Below are 26,483 nucleotides of genomic sequence, written 5' to 3'. Positions count from 1 at the left end.
GTCGTTTCTTACACAACTGAATTGGTTGTAAGGGGTGCGGACAATTATTATTAGTATATTTCGCTTTTATTCTCTCGTACTTCTTTAATATTGTCCTGTTTCGCTTTATTGTCAATTTTTGCTCTCCCAGTACCGCCCTTGATAGTGCCGTTCACATTCGGAGACATTCCATCCAACCCTGGGGACGCGGTGGTTGTTAACTGCGTTGCGACCAAGGGTGACATGCCACTAGACATCTCATGGACCTTTAGCAGCGAAACGATCGATTCGAATATGCACCGTGACATCACGACGACGCCATTGGGTCCTCGTGCATCTGTGCTCACAATAAATTCTGTGAGCGCAAACCATCAAGGAAACTACACTTGCATAGTGCAAAACGCCGCCGGACGCGCAGAACATGCGGCGACTCTCGTCGTAAACGGCACGTTTAAAAATTCATTGAATATATTCTATTAAAACATTAATCTGGAAAGATATATGTAGGAAACTAACATCACAAATCAGCACCAATATATACCTGACTCGTATACACTACTTTACATACATCTGAAATTGCTAACAGCTTGCTAATAAATACATTAAGTAATCCACATTTCTGTGGTTGGTTCCAGTTTTACCACGAATAGTTCCATTTTCCTTCGAAACTCCACTATACGCAGGCCAAGCCACTCAAGTGACATGCTTAATTTCGGAAGGTGATCTTCCAATCGATATCCAATGGTACTTTGAAGAGCAGCCCTTAAAAGAATTAGCCGAAGTTACAGCAACTAAAATAGCAAAAAGGGCGTCACTTCTCCTGATCGACCCAGCAGGGTGGTCAAATACTGGCATTTATACATGTCTTGCCCGTAATGCAGCGGGCTCCTCCAACTATTCCGCCTCGTTAGAAGTACATGGTACATGTTTACACTTAACACATGTATATTCAGTGGTATAAAACCTCCTAGCACGGCCAACGCTTTGCGTAGTTTAAATAATGTGTGCTTTTAAACAAAGATTATTGGCAGTGATACTCGTCTCTCACAATATTTAAGACTTAGTGCATTTTATAGTATATCTAACACAATGAAAAATCGCGAATAGAAATCATCTATTAAATAGTTGACTGAAAACCTCTAAGATAGAACTGTACTGTGTAGGAACCGACTGCGGCTATCATCGACGACATCACCTCTCTTCCACTTCCTTCCTGCATTTTTAAACATATCCTCTCCTTTCCTTATTATCCTGTCGTAGATTTATTTTTGTTTGCATATTGATTTCGCTTCATGGTGCTTCACTAACATAATATTTGATGAAATAGTGTACAAAATAATTAAGAAATAAATTAAATATATATGTATTGTATGTACAATCATTGTAGAACCAGTAAATAGGTAACCACATCATTTCATCAAATATTGCAGCTATCGCTTGGTTTATTTTGGTTCATTAACTACTCCTTTTTTATATCTTATGATTTATAGTTAGATTAGCTTTAAATAAATTTGCATTTTAATTGATTAATAGTTGCCCCGAGTTAAAAGCTTCTAAAGCATTAGCTTCTCATACGTGTCATCGCTAGTTAATGTCTATATAAATTATAATCAATCCTTATTGTTGTTAAAATGAATACTTATAGTTCTTTTAATAGAGGCTTTTAATTCAATAAACTGGAAAATTTTAGATTAATTCTATTGTACAAGTTCACACATTATCATGTCCTATTGAATAAAAAATATACACGCCATAAAATTTTCCAGTTTTTTTTGCGACGGGAACAATTTCGTTTTTAACAAAGTAAATTCAATTCACCTATTTTAGAAAAATAGTAAACACTGATAATAATTAATGAAAAATTGTTCCAGTTGTACTCGATTTAATTTTTTTAAGTTTTTAAAAGTCCATTCAATCAACTAAAGAAAGCTACTGAACTGAAATTAAATTCACTTCAGATTGAACTTTTAGCACATTGTGCATACTGTATCACGTTTTAAATGTCACATACTTTTAATATCCAAAATATCAATTGTGTAAAGAAACAACTTTTTAACTTTGCTTAAATCAAAATGAAAAGACTATAAAAAGAAAAGACATTGGAGCTTTTATTTTAATAAACTGGTAAATATTTTAGTACCCCCACGTTGGATTTTGGAACCCACTGACAAAGCCTTTGCCCAAGGTTCTGATGCTAAGGTCGAATGTAAAGCTGATGGCTTCCCTAAGCCCCAGGTCACATGGAAGAGGGCTGAAGGTAAGAATATTTTAAATTAAAAAGGCTTCGAGGGTAACCTGAGTTAATGAACGTTTGCTAAACTTCTTTTTAAACCTGTACCATATCGATGTAAAATTACATTAAATTAGAGTATTCATTTAAAAATGTTCTAAAATACATCATAAATTATGTAACAGGTGATACGCCAGGCGATTACAAAGACCTTAAACCAAATAACCCAAATGTTAAAGTTGAAGATGGCACATTGACTGTTTCTAATATCCAAAAGACAAATGAGGGTTACTATCTATGTGAAGCTGTTAATGGAATTGGATCTGGATTATCCGCCGTTATTCTTATTAGCGTTCAAGGTACGTATTTATATTAGAACAAAATATATTATAGATCCATATGTGATTTTCATAAAAAAAACTATGTTATTTTCTTCTCCTTTCAGCTCCTCCCCAATTTGAGATTAAGATGCGCAACCAAACTGCTCGCCGAAGTGAACCCGCTGTTTTGCAGTGCCAAGCTAAGGGTGAAAAGGTATTATTGACATATACATTTATTTTGAATATTCAATATTTCAACATATTCTACTAAAATCTGCGCTTTTAAAAATTTTAAGTTAATTTCGATTTCTTTTAGCCAATTGGAATTATTTGGAACATGAACAACAAACGTCTCGAACCCAAATCCGACCCACGATACACGATTCGCGAAGAAATTTTACCTGGTGGAGTTGTATCCGACTTAAGCATCAGACGCACCGAACGATCCGACAGCGCCCTGTTTACTTGCGTAGCTACTAACGCTTTTGGTTCCGATGATACGAGCATCAACATGATTATTCAAGGTCTGTACCAATATATTCAAGTATAGTTTGAATTTCCTCATTATATAACTGAATATTTAAACAAAAATGACATTTGCATATTTACAGAGGTTCCTGAAGCGCCATACGGTTTGAAAGTTTTGGATAAATCTGGAAGAACTGTTCAACTCTCATGGGCCGCTCCCTACGATGGAAATTCACCAATCAAGAAGTTCCTCATTGAATACAAACGCGCTAAAGGCAACTGGGAAAAAGATATTGACAGGTAAAAATCACATGAATAGGAGCTTTTCAATAAAATGAATATTTAATCCATACTTTAATAAGAAATCTAGAATTAATATAATATCATGCAATACGTAGCAGAAAAACTTTGAAATACGTACATGGAGATGACCGACTACGCATAATTACGAGATATTCTAATATATTATGAAATCTTCAACCAACTTTACAGAGTACTTGTCCCCGGAGACGCAACCGAAGCCGGAGTGTTCAGCCTCAGACCAGCCACCGCTTATCACATTCGCATCGTCGCTGAAAACGAACTCGGAACCTCTGAACCATCGGAAACTGTGACCATCATCACCGCTGAAGAAGCCCCCACTGGAATGCCACAAGATGTCAAGGTTGATGCTGCTGATAAACACACCCTCAGAGTTACATGGAAACCACCCCCACCTCAGGACTGGAATGGCGAACTCCAAGGGTAAGTTTATCATAGCTATTTATTTTCTATTTAGGTTGAAATTATATTATGTACTATTTTTGCACTACTCGAATTTATCGTATGATCGTAACAACACTGTAGAATAATCATATTAATGTACATTTTTTTTGTTTACAGATATTATGTTGGTTACAAACTGGCGTCCAGCAACAAGTCCTTTGTATTCGAAACCGTTGACATTTCCAAGGAATCCGGCAAGGAACATCACCTCGACATTCTCAATCTGAAGTAAGTTCATCATTAATATATTTTCCCAAAAATAAATCTCGATAAACTAAATATTGTATTATGCATTTTTCATTTTACAAGAACACATGTGTCGATCATTATTATAAATTTCTTTAGTAGGTAATATGAATGACTAGAGTATTTTTAAGTTCCGATGAATTTTCAAAATGTTGTGCATTGGTCACGAAACAAATCCACCGATCCATTTATACATTCCTCACCCATTACACTATGTTAAAGTGAAAAGTCTATATTAACTCATATAACTTCCAGAACATACACGCAATACTCGATCGTAGTGCAAGCGTTCAACAAGATGGGATCCGGCCCTGTATCGAACGAAGTACGCGCGTACACCGCAGAGGGCGCCCCGTCCGCCCCCCCACAGGACGTGCTCTGCACCACACTCACTGCGCAAACTATCCGTGTCTCCTGGGTTTCCCCGCCTCTAGCGGCTGCGAACGGACTGATTAAAGCGTACAAGGTTATCTATGGCCCGAGTGAGACTTGGTATGGTGAGTTGATTTGGTTTTCATTTTGATTTGAGGTAATAAGAATTTTCGAAATTTAGTAAAGGTTTTATAGTAATCTTGCGTGGGTTATAGTCATTGAAATTGTTTCAAAAACTATATTTATTATTTTAGTTACGGAAGGTGATTATCATATATTATTAGGTAATAAATTGATAATTTTCAGTAGACCTAGAAGAATATCATATCGTATATTCAGATTTGTAGTAGTATAATATTCTACAAACACATTTATTAAATATTCCCATAATTTTTTCTTACCTTTGATTAAATATATTTTCCATAGACGAGAAAACCAAAGACACAAAAATCACGGCTAGCAGCGAAACAATTCTTCACGGCCTCAAGAAATTCACCAACTACTCTATGGAAGTGCTCGCGACTACCAACGGCGGTGATGGCGTCCGATCTGCCCCTATCCATTGTCAGACTGAACAAGACGGTAAATACTTTTAACAGCTAATAAAAAGCTAATCATAGCTAATAAATAAATTGCGGTTTTAATTTTTTAATTGTATATAAATGTTGTAATATAATAGATAGAAAAATAGAATGTGATGATCATGTTTGAACGTTTGATTATTGCTTTGCATATTGTGTTATTGCAGTAATATAATCAGCATTTTAACATATTTATTTTACAGATGGCTAGCTTTTAACATGCCTTTTTAATTAAAAAAAATACAGCTTACTTTTGTATTAAAATTTGTGAAAAATAAATTTGGTATAGAATTATTACTAGTTAGTAGTTACCTACAAAATACACTCGTAAATAATAAATACATAAATTATGTTTGTACAGTGCCCGAAGCCCCCCGAGCTGTAAAGGCTGTAGTAATGGGAGCAGATTCCATCTTGGTATCATGGAGAGCGCCCGCGCAACCCAACGGTGTCGTCACTCACTATAACGTTTACACGCAGGCGCAGAACGCTGAACCCCATCCTAATAAGGTATGTGATTATATTAATAAGCAATTAACCCCGTCCTTTTTTTCTCATCAATGTACAAAATAATTTCTCTTATTGAACTACTTCATACAAGGCCATAAACTGAAAGGGAAGCAACATATCTCTGCTTGAATATTACTGATTTGTAACAAATTAGTAAGAATTCACGGACCAAAATAACTATATACACAATTGCCTATTAAAAGGTAGTAAAAGTAGCAGAGCTGCAGAAAACATTTAAATTAAAAAGTTCAAAGTCCGTTGTATCGCTCATTACAAAACTCTTATTTATACACGCGAAGGCAGAGTTTTACTTCGGACAATTTCTAAGGGCGAGGTCAATGAAAAATTACGATTTCTATGAACTAAACAAACATTTATGTGCATAATTAACATAACCAATTATTATCTCAAAACGAAAAAAGGTAATCCGTATTAAAGTAACTAAATAAAATATACAGGTACCCGCATCTCAAACGAGCTACTCCGCAACCGAACTGAAGGCTGGACGTTACGACTTCTGGGTGACCGCTTCCACTATCATCGGAGAAGGACAACCCTCAGCCACGGCTTCTTGCAGCCCTAGTGATAAAGGTATTGATTATAGGTTCATAATTGTATTTTTTGTGATTTTTAATATGGTTATATTATCTATCATAAAATTATTGAAGTGAAACTTTTTTATCGGGGTTGGAAAAAAATTTAGTGTAACACTTTTCCGTTACGCGCCATCTTGTTCTAATCCCTACCACGCGTGATTCGACGTATTTCTGTCAAGTTGCATATAGTAAATTATTTTTTGAACAATAAGGTTATAAAGAAGTTTCACTTCTTACGTGTGTAAAAATGTGTGCGTGTACTAGACACGCACACATTTTTTTTGTTATAGATTTACAACATACAAGAATTTTATTTTCCTTAGTAACAATAAAAAGAGAACAACTTTTTCATTTGTTTCATTCTTATGTTATAATATAGCTTCCTTTGTGTTGTAGTTCCCGCCAAAATCGCATCATTCGACGAATCATTCACCGCTACATACAAGGAAGACGTTAAACTGCCCTGCCTCGCTGTCGGAGTTCCCCCACCCAATATTCTGTGGAAGGTAATATAATTATTAATTATACTTATTTTATTTTTAATGATTGAAATAAATAACTGTGAGAAATACGACTGTGTAAGACTACTTATATTTAAAACTGCATATAAATTTGCATTCCTTCAAAATAAAAATGTTATTCACTAAATTGAAATTAAATTTGACACAGCTATGCTAATAAATTGTAAAGTAACTTTCACAACCGTCGAACATATAACAATATCTTCTATACTACCTACTTAACCAACGCAATATTTATGTACATATATGTATTAGTATATAAATAATATTTATAATTGCCATGTCAGGTAAAGGGACACCCTCTAGAAGCCTCGGAACGAGTTCGCCAATTGCCCGAAGGATCGCTACAAATCGCAGGTGTAGCTCGTGAAGATGCGGGCGAGTACTCTTGTCACGTTGAGAACCAATTCGGCACAGATACTGTTACACACACGCTTTCTGTACTTGGTGAGTTATACAGGGTGTTGTTTTAAAGATACGACTATTGTTATTGAGAGTTAATAATTATACTAGGCAGATATCTGTTTATCTATAAACCGTACAGCTTATTCAATGTTAACTAAATCTGTTCAGTATGATTCAAACATAATATAACAAACATATTTTTTCTTGAAAGCAGATCAAGGAATTGTGAATAAATTTTAGAATTCAAAAATACTAAAAAAGAAAATCAATACAGTATTAGAGTTTATTTCATACGTACAAAACGACAAAGAACGTAACGTTTATTTTTAATAACGTTCCCGAAATCGACGGATATTTTGTGAAACTTACATTATAAATAATAAATAAATATTATAGGACATTATTACACAAATCGACCTAGTCCCACAGTATGCTCAATTAAGGCTTGTGTTGTGGGTAGTAGGCGACAATAAATATAATATTTAATAAATACATATATAGATAATAACACCCAGACCCAAGAACAAATAATTGAGTTCATCACACAAATATTTGCCCTGACCGGGGATCGAACCCGGGACCGTCGGCTCAGTAGGCAGTTACATTACCACTGCGCCAACCGCGTCGTCCCTTCACATTCAGTCACAATAATTCATTCAATATCTTTGCTCTATAGTCTATTCCAATCTATCTAATATAAATATTTGTCATATTATTTCATAGCGCCCCCCTTCCCCCCACAACTGAGCATCGCATCTTCCTCGGTATCGTCACTCACTCTCCGCCTGAAGCCCCCTGTAGATGCGGACCAATCAGCTGCCGGTTACACTATCCATTATAAACAGGAATTCGGAGATTGGGAAACTGTTCAGGTACTTTTTTTAATAATTTTTATATAAAAAAATACTATCATCAAATAAAAATTTAAAAATTGTTGTGAACATTATTTTTTCCGAGAAGTTTTTTTTTGTTATACAAGTTATATAAATTAATAAATAGACATAGTTTGATATTTTAAACACTTATTTCAGATTCCAAGCAACACTGACACATACACATTGGAAAATCTCTTCTGCGGATCTAGATATCAACTCTATGTGACTGCTTACAACGGGTATGAATTCTTTAATATCTATGTAGGTTTTCTCAAATAATCCCTTGAGGGATGAATTTTTCAACATTATACAAACTGCATCATTTACTAATCCATACTTAATATTATAAATGCGAAAGTAACTCTGTCTGTCTGTCTGTTACTCAATCACGCCTAAACTGCTGAACCAATTTTCATGAAATTTGGTATGGAGATATTTTGATACCCGAGAAAGGACATAGGCTACTTTTTATCCCGGGAAAATGACACAATCCCGGAAATCCCACGGGAACGGGAACTATGCGGGTTTTTCTTTGACTGCGCGGGCGAAGCCGCGGGCAGAAACCTAGTTTTCAATAAATGTAAGTAGTATTTAGAATAATGAACCATGAACTATGCTACACATAAAAGCTCCCCACTATGGTATCCCGATAAAAATCAAATATTTTTTCCAGTATCGGCACAGGCGAAGCATCAGACGTAGTGATCGCCCGCACCCGCGGCTCCAAGCCCCCCGTGCCCCGCGCTGCCGATTTCATCGAAGTGGGATCTTCCTCTGTGACCTTGCACTTGAAACAGTGGCTCGATGGCGGATGCCCTATGAGCCATTTCGTTGTTGAGAATAAGAAAAAGTGAGTGGGCAGTTTTATATTGGGAATTTTTTTTTTTTTTTACTTAAGATATTGGATTGGATATAACAATAAGATAGTTTGAGCAAAATTTCTATATGTTTTGCCATGTATAGTTGAGCCAATTTAATAGGCAACATTTGACGTCTATCAATTTTATCTTTGAAGAGAGGTAACCTGCTTAAAAACATCGATTAAAGTGAATTAATCGATACTGACTTGAAACATTTGTCAATCGAACTTGAAACACATTTATTAATATAAGATGATTTTTATTCAGAAGTAATCAATGCATTCGATTCTAGATGTCAGATTTCGATTTTTAGAGTAACGTCTCTGGTATTTAAAAAGAAAAAAGGTTTATTGACACAAAATTGTAGCGACGTCAGTTCTTTAATTCAGAAATTGTTTATTATGTTTAGAATGGTTTATCAGTAAAATGAAATCTTAAAATTACTTGTATCGGTCATTATTATTATAAATATGTAATCGTATTTGAAAAAAGTTAAGCAAATGTGCAGTTCTAACAAAACGGAATATCATGTTATTCAATGTCGTCGTTACTAGGTTACATTGTTGAATTTTGTTGAACTGTCAAATGTTGCCTATTAAAATGGCTCTACTATAGTGCTGAATTAAGTAAAGCTTTTCAAAGTTCAGCACAAAATTTATATGAATAAAAAATAAAATAAAAATCGTTTATTTTGATACAATACATAAATACAAAACAAATTAGACACGACGATAGCCTCAACTAGGAACATACCTGTGCTAGAGACGATCGACGCCTTCCTCTCCAGACTTAGCCAGTATTGTTTAGTTAACTTATATACTAGTAGACTTTACATATTTTATAAAGTAAGCACAGAATAATTAGAAACAAATTGATTTTTTTAAATAAGGTAAATGTAAACTTTAAAAAGCTTTAAATTTATGGATAGCCATTTTTTAACTCCCAACTGTTTCGGAATCTCGCTTCTACTGAGAAGTTAGTTCGTTACTCTTCTTAAAGATTATTAATGCAGAATCTAATTATCTAATTACCAAACTTGTAATTTTTCATATGTTCTTATTAACAATCTCTGATTAACAGGGGCGCTCCCGAGTGGAACCAGATCTCTAACGCTGTTAAGCCCGGTGGAAACTTCGTTGTTCTTGGTATGTTTATTTCCTTATTTATTATTGATTCGAACGTTAATTTAATCATGTTAATATTGATATATCAAAAAATATACAATTTAAATAAATTTCCAGATTTGGAACCCGCTACTTGGTATGTTTTGAGGATCACAGCACATAACAACGCTGGATTTAATGTTGCTGAATATGAATTCGCTACTCTTACTATGACTGGAGGTATGATTAATAAAAAACTTAAATACTATGTTAAATATGTTAAGAAGATTTGATTTATAATGTGCACGTACAACAGATATAAGATAGAATATAGAATACATACTAATAAATTTGGATATAACTTCTGTTTCTCTTCTAGAAAAGACAATTTTTCTGAAATGCATTGCCTCCTAATCTCAATCGTCACCCAAGGCAACCCAAAGGTCTTGCATTTCAGTGATTCCAACATAATTCTCATACCGCCATACCTGAAATGCAATGCCTCAAATATTCCAAAAAACCCTTAATTAAAAATAAATAATAAAAAAATAACGAGGTGTTGCATTTCAGGTACGATCGCGCCGGTCCGTGACGTTGGCGACGGTTCTCTCACCCCCGAACAAACATTCAAGATCATTCTGTCCCATTTGAACTTAATCGTGCCCGTTGTAGCCGCTATTCTGGTCATTATTATCGCCATTGTTGTGGTTTGCGTCGTGCGAGGAGCGAGGGACCATCATCATAAAGGTATTTATTTGTTTATGTAGGTACGGTCGCCCCGTTGCCAGGCAACGCTGATAAAGAACTCCCCCCATGGGTGAAAGCTTGGCTGGAACCAGAAGTACTTGTGCCAATATTGGCGACGATTGTCGTGTTCATTGTTGGAATGGTCGTGATTTGCCTGACGCTGGCCAGAAGAAACACTCCGCATAGACTGCGAGGTCAGAAGGACGCGTACTGTATGTATGGTGGCATGATCACCGCTTTTTATTACTTTTATCCCCTCATTGTTTTTGTAAACGCTCATTAATTGGTGTTTTACTGTATACTTAAAGGAAATTTTCCATTTTAACTTTTCACAAAGAATTGAGATTTAAACAAAGAATTGCGTGTCATTTACTAGGTGCTCGGTATACAGTGAAATATCTTTCTTAACATTTTATATAGCTAGTTACAGATTAGCCCCCTTTTGTTATCAAATTTATACTATGGATGTTAATTTATTACAACATTGTAGAATTTGTTCGTTTTAAACATTTATTTTGATCGACATACATCCCACTTCTGATATTATTTGCAATCATCTTGTAATTATAATTAATTATTCATGTGCAAAATAGGTATATGTATAACATAATAAATGCCTATTTACGTTTAAAACATATAGAATGCGCAATAAATGTATGCAATTGCTGATATATAAATAAAGCTAAGCTTCTATTGATGTTGTATCATTATAACATTTGTATATTTAATTTATAATATATTAATTACAACTATTAACAAAAAAAAAACAATCAGTACTATAGTCATTTCAAATCTGCAACTTAACAACATCACAAATAATTATAATATGAAACCCACTAGATGACGCCGTATACAATGCATCACAAGCTGCACTCGGAGGAGGCGGTGGTACTCTTGACAAACGCGGCGGTTTACGCGACGAACTCGGTTATATCGCCCCGCCCAACCGCAAGCTGCCCCCCGTACCCGGCTCTAACTACAACACGTGCGACCGCGTCAAGCGACAGGCTGTTATTAGTGAGTATATACACACACACACACACATGCAAATATACACGCACACGTACATAAATACGTAGTCATAGGGGCTTAAGAATGAGATAGACACACTAACACATATACATACATATACACCTACGTACACAAACGTGGTGGACTTCGCGAGGAAGCGACGGTTACATCGCACCACCTAACCGCCAATTGCCCCAATACCCGGCTCTGAATGCAACACAGACAGGCTGCTTTAAATACTTGCGCAAGCATACGTACTCACATTTACATGCATACATACGTAGCCCGCAGGCATAGCCAGATATACGACTTCATGCGCACACACATACACATTATACCAATACACATTCAGAGATGTCTACATTTACAGATGTGTAGCTGTGTAGATAGAACAAAGTGGCAAATTATGTATAATTTGCTACTTAGTTTTCTACATTAGTTTTACAGTTTTGCATAAATCACAACTTCAAGAACATTTACTTTCAGTGATACGAGAGAGGGAGATATGCGACATTACATAAATTATAGATATATTTTTTTCATTATTATGGTTACTTTATTTATATTCTGCATGCTATGTTGTCCAGGTTACATAATACATTGTTTAAGTTTAAATTTAAGAAATTTAAATTTAGTTTGCTTACCTTTTATAGAAGTTCATAGTTGTAATCCGTCCTTTTTCTACTATAACCGTTAGTTTACTATAACATGTTAACACAAAAAAAAAGTTTAAATTGAATGATCTTTCTTCATATTTTGTGTCAATATGTTAAAAATATCCCCTATTATTTATTTACGTTATTATACCATAGAGGTGGCTGTTTGCTTATGGTGACAGTCTAAGCACTTTTATGTTTTGGCAAGAATCCTTTATTTTGAACGTTCCTTTTTTATTTGCTTATTTAATATTCAACGCTAAGAGGATACGTCAAAGCATAAAGCAAGGTACGTCTTATATGTGCGTGGTGAAAGGTGTACTTTCTGATATCGAATCTATTTGAGATGGTTTGGTGAATACTGACCAACATAATATTTTCAAAAAATTATTCAAAACAATACCTTTATTATAGTGAAACATTTGAGACAATATTAGAAAGTACGGTTCGCACTTGGTAACAAAGTGTACATTCAACCTTGAGTATGCTTATAAAATTGTTTTCCTTGCCCTAAAAAATTATCTGCAGTCTGCACCTTTTATGTCCCTACTATACAATATTCTTTTAATCCAATATTTCTGCTCTACTGGAGTACTTTTCATAATTAAAATGACAAAGAAAATATAAATATAAAAAGACAAAATAATCAAAACCCACACAGACATTTTTCCTACCTCGTCTCCCGAATTTATCTTCATTCCTCAATCCCTCTAACATACCCATATTAAATTAACACAAAAAAAGCATCCGCGGTCCATGTACACATTGTTACAAGCGAGTAGCGTTAGTACGCATGCGTAACGGTAGTATGGTGTCAGTGGGCGCGCACTCAACGTGGGACCCGCGCAGACACCACTATGAGCGGGTGCGACGTACGCACTTGCGCCGAGCGGGGTCCGGTGATACGCTGTCGACAGGTTAGTGCTTGTGTGTGTGTGCAGATAAGAAAAAAAAATATGTACAAAAAATTGGATGTAGAAAAGGTTTTTTTGTACGCATTAAAAATGTATTTAAGAATCTCTTCCAAAAGTTTTGGTATTGATAAAATGCATCTTAAAAAATAAGTAATCTTTTAAATGAACCATTAAATACATTTTTGCTCAGTTAAAAATATTCAATAAAAAAAATGTGTACATATTCACTTTTTGCATCGAATAATGCTTTTTCTACAAGACATGTATAAAGCACGTCAAATTAAATTAATAAAATTATGGATTGATTTCGACTTCAAATTTTTTTTCAAAGTCAATTTGATGACGTTGTTTTATGCATGACTCGTGAAGATCGATCGTTGTGTAGATTTGTAGAATTTAGATGCTTAGTAGATACTTTAGAATGCATGTGTATAAAGTAGTTATAGACCACTAACCCAAAGGAAAAAGAATGTAAGTTGGTAACTTATTTCTAGAAAAACAAAATGCTGTTTTGCTTTTTTATTAATCCCAGTTATTTTTATTTGCGAGTTTCGTTTTTTTTTATGATTTATTTATTTTTTGTGAGTTTGTGATTGTGTTTAATTTTTCATAAGATTGTGGTTGTGTCAAGGCAATGACAATTATTTCCGAGTGTTAAATAAATGTCGGGAACAGTAATATTTATATTTTGGTTTCACCACAGACAATTAACTAATCGATGTCGATGAAATATTTTAATAAAACTACATTTTAATGATTTTTTCTCAGAAACTAGTCAAAATATGATACCGATCAGCGCCTTTTAAACCAAATAACAAAAATAAAAAGTACCGCTGCATTTTGAATACGTTAAAGAACATGTTCTCAATAAAAAATAATCAAGAAATTATCATAGGTAGGTACTTTTACAACAAAAACAAATAGGTGATATAAAAGCTTTATTAATTAATAAAAACACAGGCAAGTTTTTAAGAAATCAAAATTTAAAGAAACTATATGCGTGGTCAACATCACTACCCTAACAAAAAACTAACAATACACTAGTCTACCGCAAGCGAGTTCCCCAATTAAAAATCCAACCCACCAACGCAGGCATGGAAGACGAGATCTGCCCGTACGCGACATTCCACCTGCTAGGCTTCCGCGAGGAGATGGACCCGAGCAAGGCGATCGCGTTCCCGCACCACCACCCGTCGCACGCGGGCACGCTGGCGCACCCCCACCCGCACCCGCACCACCCGGCGCACTCGCGCGCTGGCTCTCAGAGCATGGTACGTAATGGTATAAAAAGATTTAGAAACTCGGCTTCACAACTTGATTACATATAGTCGAAAAACGATTTTAATATGAAATGCAAAGTAAAGAAACATTTTAAAATATTATTAAAACTTTTTTCACCAAGTAAAAATTACTTAATTTGCAGTTGACCTAATTATTTGTTGTTATAGTTGATTTAATTAAGCAGCAAAATATATATTTTTCGAAAACATTGGATTCACATAGAAACACGACATAGATTCAAAAATATGTTTACTTATAAATTAAACAAATAATCTATGTAAATTGCCTCAAAATGACTCAAAAAGAATATTAATCTATTTAAATTTGTAAATTGTATTAAACATAAGTTATTGTATTAAACATAATACATAAGTATGTATAAAGAATCTAACACTTTTATTCGCACATTGCAGCCCCGTGCCAACAGCCGTTACGCTCGCAAGAACTCACAAGGCGGACAAAGCGCTATCTACTCCACTGCTCCCGAATACGACGACCCTGCTACCTGCGCTGAAGAGGACCAATACGTAATATATTTTATCAATTTATGAAGTAAACTATAATAGCCTATTACTATTTGGTCAATACTATTTAATGTAATAACTCTATAACGCTCTTTTTATGTTACCATGTTGATGGTATAAACTATAAACTAACATAACAGCGTTAGTTGACGCCACTCTCCTATAAAAATAATACCTCGCAATTTGTGCCACATAGTTCTCACATTACAAACCTATCTGCACAGTTTAAAATAAAATAACTAAAAATATCTGGACAAGGCAGATTTTTGCCTCTAAAATTATACTGATGGTGATGATATATAGATAATATATAAATATTTTTTCCCTCAGCGTGCCCGCTATTCCCGCCCAATGTACGCCTGCGGCCCCGAGTACGACGAGCCCGCGTGCTGTGCCCCAGAGGACGAACAGTACACCGGCGCTTATGGAACACCATACTCTGATCACTATGGCTCCCGACCCAGCATTGGTAACTATGACTACGAAATAACACGTTCCCATTGACGTACAATCATCAACTAAACTCATATTCACGTTCAAAAATTGTGAAAAAAAAACTCTGCCTACGCGTATATTAGGCAGAGTTTTCTAATATGCGTATACAATAGAATTTGAACTTTATTGCAACAACATAAGATGCTTATTCGAATTAATATTTTATATAACAGCTACTGCTCTTCACGACCTTATAAAAGGCAATTGTGAGTCTAGTTGTTTATAGAATGCTCAATGCGTCAATGCTCAAAACTTTGGCAACAAATATTGTTAACTGTGTCAGACAAACTTCTCACTTTAAAGAAACTAAATAATTCACTTATTGTTTTCTATAAGTAGTGTACTTGAACACTATGATCTTTTTTTTCAAATTCTCTCCTTACTTATCATCAATATTTACTTTTTAATAGAAATTACCCAACAAGATTCCAAAAAAAAATTTAAATTTCTACATTGTTTTTTGACGTGATAACGTTTTTAAAATCGTTTTAGTCGGGTAACATGTTCAGAAACTTGTGTCACACCAAAACCTCACGAGCGCGATCGCAGGTATAACGAGAGAGAGACGGACCGATCTCCCGTCTCATCTCGAGCGCTGCCACCAATAAGACGTTATCACGTAAACATCTCGATCGTAAACCTACTTTACAAACAACCAATTTTTATTTTTATTTATCTTGAATTTTGCGCAGGTACCCGCAAGTGCGGCGGCTCCCCCTCGCCCCCCCCGCCCCCGCCCCGCAACGCCACCGCGGACAACAACTGCTCGTCCTCGTTCAACGAGAGCAAGGACTCCAACGAGATCTCTGAGGCCGAGTGCGATCAGCCCAGGAACTATCCTGGTATGAATGAATCAATGAATACTCTTTATTGTACATACACAGAAATACAGTTTGTTACATGGTATGTGATTATAGTGGGATGCTCCATTTTTATTTGGGAACAGAGACACTGTTAATGATTTAATTGTCGACTGATACGTCGGCATATTTACTAAATATGTATTTTTTTTATATCTATATTTAGTTATTAAATAAAAGTATATTTATTAACATAAAATCGTAAAGTTGAATATACATGATCCACTGACTGACCACTAATAAGTTTATTTACATTAACTATTTAGTAAATTCGACTAGGTACGATGGAAAAAAGTGTATAAATTAATCGTTTAAAGGTATACTTTATTAAGACTAAGTCTCTCATTTTAATATTAAAATCAATCCTCTTCTTTTGCATACCTATTGCATATTTTTTGAGTCTTTAATCGTTAGAATCACTCTTTAGTTTTTCGCCTCAGTATACCAGTCTCAAACGAATCCTTAAATGCAAATCAATTATTAAACATGTCTCTGCGTTATATTATTAATGAATTTACTATTTATAAATCAAAATTTTAATGCATATAAATTAAGTTGTTAATTTTCTTCAATAACTAATGACATTGGTCCATGCGCACATGGGCGTCTCCTGAACAGAAGATGGTAAAACAATTTTTGAATCAATCATAGTTTTTTCTTGTTCATTATTAATACTTGTGACTGACAGCATGCAAAGTTTGTCAACGTTATTATTATAACGTTAAATTAAAGCTTTTAGATTTTATGGCAATTGGCTTATTTTTTGTTCAAAATTCTTTCATCCTTATTTCACATATAGTATGGTAAAATTATGTATACTTTTATAATAAAATTATTACTTATATGTATTTATGTAAATATTTTATGATAATTTTACCATATGTATATCGGGATATCTTCAATTTTCCTTCTTAAAATTTTATCACATAAGCTTAGATGTGATTGTGTTAACTGATTCTTCTCAAATGGTTTTGTAGATATAGTTCATGTTTTGAAGATTATCTCGGACACTACTTATTTATCGTGACATCTTTCCATCATTTCTTCACACAACATTTGTCCTACAAATTTCTAGAATGTTCTATAAGCTAACATAGCTTCAAATTTGACCGTCACAATATAACGGTATTGTTCGAGATACATCTGTAGAGGGCAGGATATTGGAGTCTCGTGTTTAGTGTAGATTCGTCGTGACATGTATGTTGTTGCAGTAAGGGCCCACACTGCCAAGGACGGCTTGCACACCGAGGAAATGAGAAAACTCATTGACAGGTCAGTTCCATCAGGCCTCTTACCAAATTCAGCACTTTAATTGTATTTTTGAAATCTTTAAGTGCTCATATTATTATATTAAAATTTAACTCTGACAATTCGTAATAACATTAGCTGTGCAATTAAATGATTTGATTTGATTTGAAAGTGCACTCGAACTATAACTGCCAGATCCTTGTGTGTGCGCAGCGAAGCGTGCAATGTGTCAACAATAATAGAGTTTAACAGATAAGCATCTTGTATGTCTAGTGTATGTCAGTATTAAGCATGTATTATGTTCTGCATCCATGGTCTACAGGAAACAGTAAGTCAAAGTATGTCCACGAACAATAGTATACGCTGAATGTTATTTAATTTTGCCTGATAATTTTGTTTCGTAAATAACCCTGTGGCTAACACCTAATCGACCGTGCACTACAATTTTGTTTTGCTATAACATTGGTAAGATGTTTTATTTTAACTTTTAGCGTAAGACCTTATGTTTCGTTATCTGCGCCGGATACATAGCCATTTAAATTAGCCCTATACATAATCTTCACTCGCTACAATTTACCTATATAACCATTACATACAGCAACAGCTTTTTAGGCCCATGACCCATAATCATGGTAAAGTTTTAGCTCGCTACAATATCGAAGAATGATATAATCGATACATATATCCTAGCCGAAATAGCTTCTTACATTATTTTGTTTCTTATATCCATGTGTCCCATATCCGTTTGTGAATGTAGTAATAAATCTCTCTGTATCTTTGTGTGTTAGCGTCACAGAATAATGTGAATCCCTCATGTTTAGATTCAATTGTATTCCTATCGTGGCTATGATCTAATTGAATATAGACCTTATTCCTCTCGCGCTTAAGTTCATTTTATGCACAAGCGTTATAATATGAATATTACGATTACAGACCAGAAGCAAACACCCCAATCCCCCAGCAAGCAATCCACGGGCGGGGACTCACAGCCTACGATACTGTGGCAGTGTAACCTGTAAAGCGTTACACTCACGCCGCTCTACGACACGCCCACTCCCATTCACGCCCTAGTCCTTTAGATTGTTGCAACCATGCCGGCGCAATATCCGCCACAATAATACCAATTTAATGAATATTTTGCATTTATGCCAATTTGCTTTGCTTAGCGCAGATAAAGCAATAATGTTGCCAGCGGCGTGGTTGCAACATCTGTCATGCCATTTCGTTTACGTGTCGCATTGTTTATCGTCGTTTCTTACCGGTTCTTTTGCACGAGAGTGCCATAGCATCAGGAATTAATTCTAAATTGACGTCTCGTCTTGCAAAGTTGGGAAGTACCAAGTAACGTGTCTCCCGTAGTGCACCCACAACGCGTCACATAAATAAATAGTGTTACCATGTTTATCGGAAATCTATGGTTGTGGTAGGTAATTCAAATTGATATATTTCCTTTAGAAACGTGACGTGTACCACAATGTTTATCTCATACACGATACGATCGCTTTCCCAGCTTTGTCAAGACGTCGAAACGAAAGACGAAACGTTTTTTTTTTTTTATTTTATCTTATTTGTTCAGCTTAATTTAAAGAACGAGTGATATTTGTGCTGGTCTTGGGGTGTTAACGGTTTCAATTTAAATTAAGCTCAACATGTAATAACGATGTGATATTTTGTATTTTTACCCATTTTATTTTTATGTGAATTGTACTAACATTAACGTTATTTATATTTGTGTAAGTTTGTATTTACACCACTCGCAGCCGCCCGGTTGCTATGATGCTTCCTTTACAATGTTTAAGTTTTAATTAATAGTGCTTTTACCATTTGCGTTATCATATCCTATTTTATATTATTATCGTCATTTAATGTTTTGCGTTCACATACACTACTTGAAGTAAGCCTAGATGTAAGCATTTTATTAGTAATCAATTCTTTAAACAATATACTGTGTAATCAGTAACTAGTATGTAAGCATTTAACATTTCTGGCTAATTTTTTATTATATTCATGATACATAATAATTCATAGGAGTATTCAGTCAAATATTAATTATAATATAACCGATCATCCTTGCAGTCTTTGTACTAAAATAACAAAAGGAAATTAAATTCAATATGTATCGTTACCCTAACCCTAATATAATAAGGCGCATTTTTTATTCGTAATATTAATCTTTCTATATTATGATACGAAATACGTAGATGTAAGACACGAGCGTGTCATTTTCTAGATGTCTCCTTATATGTTGTGTCGTGTAAGCTTTGCAACGTAGACTCGTAGATAGGTTCTCGCGACTTCCTAGCTAACGATCTCTTCTATGAACCTTCCAATTAGAATTTTTGGATTAACATTAAATATATTATAACTTAAAGTATAATCGAAATTAAGAAAATTATTCGAAATTTAAAATTAGATGTTCGAAATTTAAAAATCGTACGTTTACTCGATCCGGTGACGCTAAGTTAAGTAACCGAGTTTTTTCTAATCATATTTTGGTGGTATGCTTATACGGATGTTTCGTTTGCGGCTTTATTGCGATTTTGGATTTGTGCAAAAGTTCATTCGCTATTTGCAACTAACTGTTTGTACCAAAGTGTTTTGATTTGTGTTGAATAAAGTACTCAATGTCAACTACAGAATCGCCTTTTATTTCATACAAGTCACGCTGAAATCACAGGTAATGACATGAAAACAAAATATTGCATGATATTTAATTGTATTTTACATTAAATAGTTGTTAAATCCTAATATTACGCCAATCTTGCCGAAAGGAATTTACGCCGTGGCGGCCTTAACGATCTCTTCTGCTACTTCCACTGCAATGGCGGCTTCAGCTTTAGCCTGGAAAAAAATATATCATTATGAACATTCTTCTTTCATTTAAATGCCTACATAAAGGCTTTATTTTTAAAATTCATTAATATGCGTCGCCGTGCTTACGTCGTGGGTAATAGTTAAAAGATTATTTTGAAAGTCATATGTCGAGTTAGACTATGATTTTTATATTGATCACGTGAAAGAGAAGCGAACTGCGAAGTAGCAATGAAACATTTTGCAAATATTCCTTTCAATGCAAACGAAGTTGCATGGGTCAGCTAGTCTAAACAAAGAAACATCTACGACGACAAAAATTTTGTTTTCTAAATCCCTTCTTTAGTCGTATTTGAACATAAATGAATCATTGTTATTATTCCAAAACAGCTAGTGTGGGTTCAAACCATGCGACTTAATAAAAAAAATCTACTTTTCAAACAATTATACATGATCAAAATTTGTTGCGCTGTTTCAAGAGCTTAGAGCTAGAGCAATCAAATAAATTTTATTTATTAATTTAATTCTTTTTTTCACACAAAAGAAATAGAGATACATAAAGAACAGATAAGAGGAAAGTATGTACAAACGGTGGCCTTATCGCTAGGTAGCGATCAACTTTACAGTAATAATAAATAGCATACCTTTTCGTTGGAAGCAGAGTTGAACTCAGACTGTGCCTTTGACAGAGCTTCTTGCGCCGCGCTGCGGTCCAAGTTCTCGAGAGGGTGAGCCTCTTCAGCCAACACCTGTAACAATCCATACTAATATTATAAATGCGAAAGTAACTTTGTCTGTCTGTTACTCAATCACGCCTTAACTACTGAACCAATTTGCATGAAATTTGGTATAGAGATATTTTGATACCCGAGAAAGGACATAGGCTACTTTTTACCCCGGGACAAAGGATAGGTTTTATCCCGGAAATCCCACGGGAACGGGAACTATGCGGGTTTTTCTTTGACTACGGGGGCGAAGCCGCGGGCGGAAAGCTAGTAATGTATATACATAACAATGACACTGTCAACCTCAAACTCTAACATTTATTTATTCAATTAGACTTATTATTAATGTAATTTCACTTACTTCGATGACATTTTAATTATTTTGAAATAATAAATTTCAATTGGCACCTATTTAACAACGAAAAAAACGTCTTGCAATAAAAAAATTATGTCTGATGGACCTATCTAAAGGCAAAAGATTAAAAATTACGCGTTAATAAATGACTTTTACGGATATTTTCCTGTGCGCACTAATAAACGCAACTACCACCAGCCAGACAGCCCGGACTCTAACCGAAATAGCAAGAGAAACAGTATATCAAAAACTCAACTATACTAAAATGACTTTTTTTAAAACGTTAATAGCTCCTGTACCATTATACTGTATAATTTGTCGTAATAAAGTTTCTGATATACAAGCAATAGTCTAGTTTCCATCTCACTGTACATACAACAATGTAATGTTTAAATGTTTTGGTTAATAAAGTTGTTTTTAATAGAAATTGAATATCAATGCTGCTATCAACCAACATGAAAAAAGGAATAGGTTTTCAGTTAAACTGTTTTTTTTAAAGTGAAACTTTTATTACATCGTCTCAAACTTTTTGGTCTGTGTAGCGCATGTCGCGTGACGGTCGGCTGCCGAGTAGGTATACCTACTCGGCAGCCGCGAGCCGCGAAGCAGTGTTCGGAACCGTTCGAACAGTTTCACTTTTACCGTGGTTTCATAAAACCACACAACATTTATTTTTGAGAAATTTCTTTGCTTTTGTCACAAAATAATATAATATATATACAGTGGTCGATGTATAATTAGAAACACCTAACGCAATGAATTAGTCATCAAATTTATTTAAAACTAGCGGTCCGCCCCGGCTTCGCCCGTGGTACATATTTACGTTTTCTCTACATAAAAACCATCCTCGTACTTCAAGGAATATAATAAAAAAAGAATTATCGAAATCGGTTCAGCCGTTCTCGAGTTATGCGCTTACCAACACATTTTGCGATTCATTTTTATATATAAGAAGAAGAAGAAGAAGATAACATTTTTATTGTACATGTATTAGAGACTAGCGGTCCGCCCCGGCTTCGCCCGTGGTACATATTTACGTTTTCTCTACGTAAAAACCATCCTCGTACTTCAAGGAATATAATAAAAAAAGAATTATCGAAATCGGTTCAGCCGTTCTCGAGTTATGCGCTTACCAACACATTTTGCGATTCATTTTTATATATAAGATTAAGTATTATTTCATATGTAATAGAACTTCTGTTTATCTAGTTTCAGAAAAAATTGCTTCATTTAATCAAACGTTAGCTTAAATTAAAAAAAAAAAACTTTTTAAGTGAAGCATGTGTAAAATATGCAATTTACCTGGACAGAGGAATCGTCATTAACAGTGATGGTGCCAGATGATACGAAAATTTTGTTTTGCTTGCCATCATTTTCGTAAACTGTCACCACACCAGGTCGGAGCACGGCTAAAAAAAAACACGAAATAAATTTTACTAGCAAACATTATCATTTTATGTTTTAAATGTATTTAATTTGAACATGAAAATTTATTATAACTGCAGAACTGTTCGCTATTATTATATTTAAAAGAAAACTGTTGTTTCAATGACAAATATTCCTCACTGATTATTGAATATCAGATAATAGTTATGCACCTGATGCTTCTTTTCTTGAAAATCAGTGAAGTCACAATCTACACCACTAAACAATTACCCATCAAATAAGTTATGACTCATTTTGCTAACAAGGCAATACTAATTTGATTGTTTGTAAAAAAAACTATCTGCAACAATAGCAGACATTTTAAAGAAACTATTAATATATTATTTTTACTTAGTATCCAAAAATGTATTTTTAAAAGGAAAGTAGAGGGAATGATTCTAATATCTATCATATAGATTTAGACATCTTTTAAATCCAAAACTTGATTATAACACAATAAAGCCAAATTCGTCCAATGTTGCTTCTTTTTAAATATTGAATAGCACTTATAACTTCTTGCATTATTTTGTTACTTTTTTTACAGAATAAATTGATATATGAGATCTTTTTAAATTCGCATATTTTTATTTTGGGCATTATTACCTAAGGTGGGCACATGCTTGGGTAAGATACCGAAAGCACCACTGAAGGATGGCACATCTATTTGTTTCACAACCTGCTTGTTGTAGAAAACCTGCAACAAAACAAATACTGTTTATATACTGATCTATTTCAGTTATTGGTAACATTTTTTAATAACCTGAGAAGAGGAAATGCTGAAATTACAATTTTGTTTAAATTATAAACAAAAAACAGAATTAAAAAAAATATTTTAGATTCTGTTTTTTTTTCAGTGCACTGTGAAAATGTATACAGTAGAACCTCGATAAGTTAAAGTCCAAGGGAAACACAAAATATTTTAAGTTATAGAGGTTTTAAGTTATCAAGGGTCTATCCATTTTTCAGTGCTTCTATAGCTTTTAATTTATCAGCGTAGGTGAGGGTTGTTAGTTTTCTTTTTGGACTAATTTTAAGCCAGTTTTTTCACACAGTAAGTAAAGTGATGTTTCCAGGACAACGATCAAAAACTTATGATGCAAGTAAGTCGTTGTCATAAAGCTAACCGCCGCAAAGATTTGAAGAATTTCGATAAAGCAAACAATAGGTAATGTATTGTTTACGTTAACAATACATAGTTACCACGTGCAAGCAATAAATACTGAAACCTTTTGTTTTGACACTCTTTCAAAATGACTCATTGACAAAAAATTTTATGTAATAGAGGTTGTGGAAACATTTCTTTAAGTTATTGAGGGCCAATACAGAGATTATTTATTTAAGTTATAGAGGTTGCGTATTTTAAGTTAAAGAGGTTTTGGGCTCTGATGGGAAGGGAACATATTATTTTGTGAAGTTATAGAGGTTTTTATGTTATCGAGGTTTAAGTTATCGAGGTTCAACTGTATTTTAACCATCTATGAGAATATTGTATAATGACATTAACTCATGGTATTAAATATAGATTTAATTACCATTACCATTTAATTACCATAGACCAACAAACCCTTCAGCTCTATAATATATTTGTTTGAAATTTTTTTTGGGTGTTGGATAGCCCATTTATATATTATTAGATAGACCTAACAGAAGTGGAGCCACACGGGTGTAACTACGGAGCGCAGCTAATCTATATATATAAAACTCAAAGGTGACTGATATAGTGATCTATCAACGCACAGCCCAAACCACTGGACGTATCGGGCTGAAATTTGGCATGCAGGTAGATGTCATAACGTAGGCGTCCTCTAAGAAAGGATTTTAGAAAATTCATCCCCCAAGGGGATCGAACAGGGGATGAAAGTTTGTTCCATGAAAATTTATCTTTTCCACGCAGGCATAGCTGCGGGCAACAGCTAGTTCAGTATAAAACTATATCATGTAAAAAAGTCTTGTGTGACACATTAGTTATTCAACTATTCTACCACAATATCAGTATAATAAATACAATAAATGAAATATGTAATACCTAATCCTTAACATAGATATAATTTATTTATACTTAAAAGAAATTATTAGTAGTTTTCAAATGTTTGCAAAATTTAAGCAGTACAATTAATTATGGTTTTCATAACTAAGTGTATGTCTTTTTTTTTCTACCTTGTTACCAGCAGCAAAAGTGAGAGCCATTTCACCTTCTTTGATGGCCGCCGTATCAGCATAGCTGCGAATCTGTGCCTTCCTGAACACAGTTCTTAATGTGGTACGAATAGCTGAAGACATTCTGAAATTCAATAGGCCATATAACAATTAATCTGAGACTGAGAAAACGTCTCAAACAGAACTTTGATAAGATGAAAATTCTAACCTTATTTTGACAAGAACTACACATAATTATACTTCTATTATTGTGTTTATCGATTAATACGTAATAAAACACGTAAAGAAATAAGATATATCATAATTAAGACATAAATCAAACATAATTTTCACTAATATTAGAGTAAAAACATAGATTATGTAATAAATAATCAAGTCACAAACTTTGTGTCGGTAGTAATATTTAATAAGAATAACGAACTAGAATACTTACTTAGAAATATGATTTTGAGTAACACGAAATTAAAGGCAAATACGAAAGCCTATAATATCAATTTTTAAGCAGACCAGACCGAATTCTGTCCTTCAGGCTTCAGCTGCACACCCTCGTAAATCTCGTATTATTTGGCAGTTTATGTCAGTGTATGTGTCAAATTTTGACATTTGACATCCAGGACAGCAGCTTGCAAGTGTAAATTATGTAGAGTGCTTTTCACGAAAGAGTTCCCCTGCCGTTATGTTGGCATACCTGACTGTCAAAAACGAAAATATATTTTTTTAATCAAAAATGACAGAGAAAATATTCTCCTTTCTTCCTAGCCTTATCCCGTATCTTACGGGGTCGGCTGCCTATTTTGTTGAAAATAATGAGTCGACGACAAAGTCATGAATGCTCTTGTGGAGAAACTATAAAGTCAATAGGATTTTATGAGATCTTAAGAGCTATTACGCACTGTCGACCAGTCGCCGGCGACTCAGTCTCTCGGCGACCAAAACAGAGAAACTAGGGGCAGGAAACCAAGCCGAGCGACAGTATTCTAATGGCTGGTTCACACTTTGATTAGTGCGAGTGCAGGTGTGTAGTGCGAGTGCAGGTGTGTAGTGCGAGTAGTGTCCAATTCAACTGCGAGTGCAGGTGATTAGTGCGAGTGCAGGACAATGGTGAAATTCGCGACGCTACACACTACGCTAAACACTAAACACTAAACACTCCTGTCCAGACGTGTTTAGGCAGGCACACTGCGAGTGAGGGGGAAGGGAGGGCGCGCGGGACGTGGCTACTCGCAGTCCACTCGCAAAAAAATAGAACACGCTTCTATTCACTTTACTACACAGCCTACTAAACACTCGCACTAAACAGTCGCTGTCCACACGTAGTACTACTCATCACCTGCACTCGCACTAATCAAAGTGTGAACCAGCCATAAGTACATTCGTGCAGAATCCGGTCCCTACAAGAGTCGCTACGACAGTTGCTTGCAGTGTGAACGCTCCCATTTGAAG

The 26,483-nt window shown here is 34.6% G+C and overlaps 2 protein-coding genes across 2 annotated transcripts in view; one reads left to right on the top strand and one right to left on the bottom strand.

The window, feature by feature from the left end:
- The window catches only part of Dscam1 (Down syndrome cell adhesion molecule 1), a 62,867-nt gene extending 42,661 nt beyond the window's left edge, over positions 1 to 20,206 (top strand). The window contains exons 17-44 of the mRNA XM_090120512.1: positions 131 to 424; positions 2,117 to 2,236; positions 2,395 to 2,568; positions 2,655 to 2,743; positions 2,846 to 3,053; positions 3,141 to 3,297; positions 3,490 to 3,741; positions 3,880 to 3,990; positions 4,264 to 4,505; positions 4,807 to 4,962; positions 5,323 to 5,471; positions 5,930 to 6,062; positions 6,464 to 6,573; positions 6,876 to 7,035; positions 7,717 to 7,865; positions 8,025 to 8,107; positions 8,542 to 8,718; positions 9,809 to 9,873; positions 9,970 to 10,071; positions 10,599 to 10,790; positions 11,419 to 11,595; positions 13,064 to 13,162; positions 14,252 to 14,430; positions 14,854 to 14,967; positions 15,295 to 15,433; positions 16,152 to 16,301; positions 17,531 to 17,591; positions 18,501 to 20,206. Of these exons, the coding sequence (XP_089976638.1) occupies positions 131 to 424; positions 2,117 to 2,236; positions 2,395 to 2,568; positions 2,655 to 2,743; positions 2,846 to 3,053; positions 3,141 to 3,297; positions 3,490 to 3,741; positions 3,880 to 3,990; positions 4,264 to 4,505; positions 4,807 to 4,962; positions 5,323 to 5,471; positions 5,930 to 6,062; positions 6,464 to 6,573; positions 6,876 to 7,035; positions 7,717 to 7,865; positions 8,025 to 8,107; positions 8,542 to 8,718; positions 9,809 to 9,873; positions 9,970 to 10,071; positions 10,599 to 10,790; positions 11,419 to 11,595; positions 13,064 to 13,162; positions 14,252 to 14,430; positions 14,854 to 14,967; positions 15,295 to 15,433; positions 16,152 to 16,301; positions 17,531 to 17,591; positions 18,501 to 18,579 (4,121 nt within the window). The 3' untranslated portion in view covers positions 18,580 to 20,206. The remainder of the gene's footprint in view (positions 1 to 130; positions 425 to 2,116; positions 2,237 to 2,394; positions 2,569 to 2,654; positions 2,744 to 2,845; positions 3,054 to 3,140; positions 3,298 to 3,489; positions 3,742 to 3,879; positions 3,991 to 4,263; positions 4,506 to 4,806; positions 4,963 to 5,322; positions 5,472 to 5,929; positions 6,063 to 6,463; positions 6,574 to 6,875; positions 7,036 to 7,716; positions 7,866 to 8,024; positions 8,108 to 8,541; positions 8,719 to 9,808; positions 9,874 to 9,969; positions 10,072 to 10,598; positions 10,791 to 11,418; positions 11,596 to 13,063; positions 13,163 to 14,251; positions 14,431 to 14,853; positions 14,968 to 15,294; positions 15,434 to 16,151; positions 16,302 to 17,530; positions 17,592 to 18,500) is intronic.
- ATPsyndelta (ATP synthase, delta subunit) lies at positions 20,195 to 25,611 on the bottom strand. Its single transcript, XM_090120511.1, has 6 exons — positions 25,474 to 25,611; positions 25,041 to 25,164; positions 23,487 to 23,577; positions 22,761 to 22,867; positions 21,023 to 21,127; positions 20,195 to 20,408 (listed from the first exon to the last, which is right to left on the bottom strand). Exons 2-6 carry the CDS (start codon positions 25,161 to 25,163, stop codon positions 20,343 to 20,345), a joined length of 492 nt encoding a protein of 163 aa, XP_089976637.1. The 5' UTR covers position 25,164; positions 25,474 to 25,611; the 3' UTR covers positions 20,195 to 20,342.
- Between the last annotated feature and the right edge of the window lie 872 nt (positions 25,612 to 26,483).

The sequence above is a fragment of the Colias eurytheme genome, chromosome 4 (genome assembly GCF_061535395.1).
Source record: "Colias eurytheme isolate Ceu_HAF_F1 chromosome 4, ilColEury1 Martin Lab GWU primary, whole genome shotgun sequence".
Classification (NCBI taxonomy): domain Eukaryota; kingdom Metazoa; phylum Arthropoda; class Insecta; order Lepidoptera; family Pieridae; genus Colias; species Colias eurytheme.
This window is presented reverse-complemented; position numbering and strand designations above follow the sequence as displayed.